At 36.5% G+C, this 6,000-nt stretch overlaps 1 protein-coding gene across 1 annotated transcript; it reads right to left on the bottom strand.

Moving 5' to 3' along the window:
- Nucleotides 1-1,144: 1,144 nt before the first annotated feature.
- On the bottom strand, nucleotides 1,145-5,568 carry ssr4 (signal sequence receptor, delta). The gene is made up of 6 exons (XM_052091677.1): nucleotides 5,375-5,568; nucleotides 4,908-5,026; nucleotides 4,748-4,822; nucleotides 4,557-4,646; nucleotides 4,406-4,471; nucleotides 1,145-1,743 (listed from the first exon to the last, which is right to left on the bottom strand). The coding sequence occupies exons 1-6, from the start codon at nucleotides 5,424-5,426 to the stop codon at nucleotides 1,639-1,641; spliced, it is 507 nt and encodes a 168-aa protein (XP_051947637.1). The 5' UTR covers nucleotides 5,427-5,568; the 3' UTR covers nucleotides 1,145-1,638.
- Nucleotides 5,569-6,000: the final 432 nt, after the last annotated feature.

The following is a 6,000-nucleotide window of genomic DNA, read 5'->3' as shown; positions in this document are numbered from 1 at the left end:
ATTGTAGCCTCTTTTTCCTATCTGTAGTGGAGATGAGTGGTACCCGGTGGGGTCTTCTGCTGTTGTAGCCCATCCGCCTCAAGGTTGTGGGTGTTGTGGCTTCACAAATGCTTTGCTGCATACCTCGGTTTTAACGAGTGGTTATTTCAGGCAAAGTTGCTCTTCTATCAGCTTGAATCAGTCGGCCCATTCTCCTCTGACCTCTAGCATCAACAAGGCATTTTCGCCCACAGGACTGCCGCATACTGGATGTTTTTCCCTTTTCACACCATTCTTTGTAAACCCTAGAAATGGTTTTGCGTGAAAATCCCAGTAACTGAGCAGATTGTGAAATACTCAGAACGGCCCGTCTTGCACCAACAACCATGCCACGCAAAATTACTTAAATCACCTTTCTTTCCCATTCTGACATTCAGTTGGAGTTCAGGAGATTGTCTTGACCAGGACCACACCCCTAAATTCATTGAAGCAACTGCCATGTGATTGGTTGATTAGATAATTGCATTAATGAGAAATTGAACAGGTGTTCCTAATAATCCTTTAGGTGAGTGTATAATGTCCTTGTGGGACATTTTCACTGTAATAATTACTAGAAATGTTTCCAAACCTCTCTTCTTATTGACAAATTCATCCAGATCTGACAAGAGCCCTTAAAGGTATAGTTCACCCAAAAATTACAATTCTCATTATTTACTCACCCTCATGCAACCCCAGATATGTATGACTTTCTTGTGTTGAAATTAAATTAAGATTTTTAGAAGAATTTATCAGCTCTGAAGGTCCATACAATGCAAGTGAATGGGTGGCAAGGCAACATTTTAAAGCTAAACAAACAAAAACAAGTCAGCATAAAAATAATCCACAACACCCTATTGGTTAAATCAGTATCTTCAGAAGCAACATGATTTTCTTTTTCTGTCCTTGTTAGAGCCAGTTGTCCTTTGTCCTTTAAGACTGTTGTGTACATCTTTGTATGAAATCTTCAGTTTTTTGCAATTTGAAACATTGAATAGCCTTCATTCCTCAAAACAATGATTGACTGATGAGTTTCTAGACAAAGCGGTTTCTTTTTCTTTGCCATTTATGACCGAATATTGACCATGCCAGACTATTGCAAGGGGCAACTCAAAAACAAACACAAAGACAATGTTAAGCTTCATTTATCAAACCAAATATCTTTCAACTGTGTTTTATATAATGGCAAGTGATTTTCTAGTATCAAATGAGCAATTTTTCATGATTACTCAAGGATAAGTTGTTGGAGTGATGGCTGCTGGAAATGGGGCCTGTCTAGATTTTATCAAAAATGACTTTTCAAAAAGTGATGGTGCTGTTTTTTTTTTTTTTACCTCAGTAATGTCCTGACTATCCCTTTAAATTTATGATTAAAAAAAAATCAGAAACACTTCCAAAAAAGTCATTTAATCCCATTGACATTTGGGAAATTTCAAAATACAGAACTGGACCACGATGATAAATTACACATAATTCATCTCAGTTTTTGTTTTTCTGAGGTTTCAAATTAATAGCACAGATGTAAAATATGCAAGTCTTAAATTCTTGACAGTTTTGTTAGATATACACATGTTTTATATATATATATATATAAGACTTCTTTCCTCTACGGTATTAGTGATTTTAAGCCTGGATGGCACTTTTGGTGCTGTAGGCCACATAGTACACCACAATGCCAATCAGTGCAGCCAAGACCTCTGTGGACACCCAGGGACCACTCCATGCACCCTGTAATACATAAATACATTGAAAAGGATCAAAAGATTAGTAAGAAATAACATAAAATAAGCACAAACATTTTTTTTTTAAATACAAACTTTGTAATAATACAATTGTGTATTTAGACAGTTTTTCTTGGCTCTGATCCTTACTCTTCTATTATTCAAGGATGCAAACTCATGAGCAGTGAAAAAGTCATAGGTGTTACAAATACTTAATTTCTGTTGATTTGTTTGTTGTATTTAAAGCTATTTGTTGCATTTAAAGTAGAGCTGTCAGAATTAACACGTGCAATTAAAAAACTTAAACGTGTTAATTTTTCTTAAATCGCAAATAACCCATTTACTGTTAATACACAAGCTTAAACACTGGTTTGAAGAGCGGAACCTTTGTAATGTGTCTGCCTAGAGTCATTACACTGACACACACTTCACAACATACACACACCAGAGCCCTTTATGCTAAGCTTAGCATAAAGTAATATAATGCGACAGTCCCACGGACATTCTAACGGTCTTTTAAAGCTCCATGATCGTAACACGCATGTTTACTGTTATGCTCTCTTCTGTGATAGAGCCGTGGAGGTTGTTATCCAAGTAAATAAAAGAATCTCTGCACACAAACATCAGCACTTCCCTTTCAATGATAAAATGGAGAAAAGTGCTATTTGATGTACAAAACACTGGGACTTGTGATGGAAATCAGGTATTTTTCAGCCAAAGTAATGTGCATTTTAATTACCACAAAAGCATGTTAACTCTTAGCTATCACCAAAACGCAGAATGAGACATTTTTGTCTGCAAGTGCTTTTCATGTAGAGTTCAAAGCGACACTTGAAGCTGGCGATGACGCCCTGACACGAATCATGAATGTGTTTCCATGATTGCTGTAACAATGCAGATAGTCACAGCCTACCAGATGATTAATATTGTGGAGGATGAGAGTTTAAGAGATTTAATGCCCATTGCAATGAACATTTACCTTATGGGGTGACTAGTGCTTTAAATTAGTCAAAGTCCCATTTAGACTTTTGAAATGTTTAATGTTACTTGAATTGGTGCCATTATAGTGCATTTCTATTAGGGCAGCACGATTATAGCAAAAATCATAATTGTCAATTATGGCTCTTGATATTGTAATTGCGATTATTAATGTTGATTATAATTAAATGTAAGCCACAGTGTGGTTCTTCAGAGTAGCAGATTTCAATGGTGGATACGAGCTGCGCTCCAGTTTCTTTTAAGCATTATATTGTATTTTATATAGTAATAATCATAATAATAATGTTTGTTAAGGAAAGGCAAGTGAAAATGATTGTAAATCAATATCTATGGTATAGAATAAACTGAATTATTGCTAAATTTTTTTGAGATCTGCTTTTCGACGCGAGCTCAGTGACGCTCCAAACAATGTTCTGCACTCTCGCGAATGCTCTCATTAAAAACAAAGCTGTCTAATCAGCACAATCTAATTATTTACACCACGTCTGTGCCTCGATTAGAACGGGATAGTTTTAGGCTTTGTCGTGTTGCTCGTTTGCAGTGTATTTAACATCTACGTTTAAAGCGAGCGGTGCAATATGCAATGAATCCAAAATATTTACAAAGTGCTTTTCGCACTTTGGTGATGTTTTTTTCAGTATTAATTTTCGTGTGCTGCGCGAACAGAGCAAGAACATAAAGCAAGCATCTGGGCATTCAGATGGTTTAATACTTGCGCATTAGGATCAGTTGTCATTACAGATAGGACGGAGGACTAATCCAAGCGGCTCTGATTGGCCATTGCCATTTAATTGCTCAACGGACATGTTAGTGATTGGTTAGACCACTCAACCACTGCAAAAACATGTTGTAAATAGAAACCATTGACGCAACAGGAGCAGACTTAAATTGAACGCTGTAATTGTCAATTTTCACTATTACATAATTGTGGAGGCCTCAATCGTAATTAGTTTTTCGATTAATTGTGCAGCCCTAATTTCTATCTTTATATTGCATTTATATTCATATTGGATGGCTTTTTGGAAAATGTTAATACAGCATTATATTGTTACATATAGTTTTATTTTATTTCCTAAGATTTTAACAAAAAAGAAATTATATAGAGTAGAATTTCAACACTTTCAAAATCTGCGATTAATTGCGAAAAACTAAAAAACAATATTTAACATACTGACAGCACTAATGTAAAGCTGATGTAATTTCTGCAACACTAGCTCTATCAAAACAGCTATTTGAATATACCCCTCGTCTGCAGTCAGATAGTCCCACCCCCATCTCACGCCATTGGTTGAGTAACGTTATTGGGACGGGTCTAAGCGGGTCGCTATAAACAAACAGGAAATTTTATAGTGCCACAGAAACACAGTGTTTACAGTTTGAGAAAATTAACCTAGGAATGGTTTACTTATAGTTGTCTCTGCATGTTAAACTGGGATAAAAGTATTTTAACACTAAAAAAGTTACATAATTCAGCTTTAAAGCATTTTAAGTCTTTAAAATCACCCTTTCAAAAGATAAAAAAAAAATAAAAAAAGGATAATGTTGAAAATGTCACCAAATAATTTGTGCAAATTAGCTTCAGAAAAGGTGACTTCATGTGAGTAGTTTGCATCTCTGACAAATAATCTTGCAAGCTTTTGTTGACATTACAGGTCAAAATGTGTACTCACCCTGTGATCCACATTGACAGTGAACAAAGGCTTAATGGCATCAATGTCTTCGTTATTTCTCTGAGCCTGAAACCATTCAATAAGTATGATTAGCTAAACAGACAGTCTCAGCTGCAGTCTTTTCCATTGTATTCCAACACATTACACATACCTTTCTTAGAGTACTATAAGACTCCTCATCAAAGAATTTAACCTGGTATGTGCCTGAACTGGCCTGCTTGTGAGGAAAACTCCATGAGACCTAAACAAAAAAGTTGCAGTTAATTCCATGTGAAGCAGCATCTTACAATTTTTTTTAGGAGATCTACAAATTTACTTTAAGAAAAGGAGAGGGGAACTTACCTGGTATTTACCAACATCTTGGCCTCTGGTCACAGGAAACTGTTTGCCATTGACATCTGCATACAGGGCAACACTCTAAAAACAAAAGAGAAGCTTTATATTTCTGTACTAATAAACGGTGAATATATGTAACTGGTAAAGGAACTGTCAGATCTCTCACCTGTGCTCCGTTTGCACACGCCAGACTCAACTCAACAATGAACACCGTTTCAGATGAGATGAGAGCATCTGTCGTCGTGTATGAAGACGGGGAAATGACGGGGTCTGTGCAAGTCTCAGCTGGAAAGAGAAAACGTTGCTCAATGTTAAAAATCATTGTGAACAATAAGCTCCGTGTCAGTCAACATGCAAGAAAAGCCACCGATAGCCTTTCTAATGAACGAACGGATGTATGAGAAGTGTATCGCTGACTGAATTGAAATAAAGGAAACTCAAACACACACACTACTACTTACAGTAACTATAAAGATGGTCCAATAATGTAAACGAATAAACACGATCAAAACGGAACCAATTCAATTGTACTTGCGACCAGCAGCAAACACACGTAAAATACAAAGCTATATGCCACAAACGGTGGTGTTGTTTTTGTAACAAAGGAAATCATATCCAAAAATAGCACATTACCTGCACAAAGGCTCAGACAAAGAACCAAAATAGCTAGTATAAATCGCATCATGTTGATCCCTGGTCACTTCAAACCAGCTCTAGTCACTCAAACCCGAAAGAAAAAGGCCCAACGCGACCGTCCACCCAATGAAATACAGTCAGACACGTCACCTCTAAGAACTAATGACGTGTGATGTGGATTGAGGCCTATAGTGAGAGCCGCCTTCTTCTTCGTCGTCTGCTTCTACTTCTTTAGGTTTTATGGCGGGTTGTGAACCAACTTAATTTGTGCATACCGCCACCTTCTGATATGGAGTGTGAAGGTAATTAAATCACATTTCTCCCTATTGCATATATTTAAATCCACGGCTCCTAATAAATCTCATTATTACATTCATTTGTTTCCTTGCATTTGGACCATCATTTAAGATATTGCTTATTATGAATTCTTGACTTCCTAAGGTTTGTAATTATTCCTTAAGAATCCTCCTTTCTCTTTCATACGCAGGATTTACCATCAACACGTGCTCTGCTGTCTCCTCTATTGCACAATCCTCACATAAACCTGTATTATGTTTCCCTATGATGTGTATGTATAGTTACGATTTGAATGTCCTGTTTTTAGATGTGTGAATATAACTTGT

The sequence above is a fragment of the Xyrauchen texanus genome, chromosome 25 (assembly GCF_025860055.1).
Source record: "Xyrauchen texanus isolate HMW12.3.18 chromosome 25, RBS_HiC_50CHRs, whole genome shotgun sequence".
Classification (NCBI taxonomy): domain Eukaryota; kingdom Metazoa; phylum Chordata; class Actinopteri; order Cypriniformes; family Catostomidae; genus Xyrauchen; species Xyrauchen texanus.
This window is presented reverse-complemented; position numbering and strand designations above follow the sequence as displayed.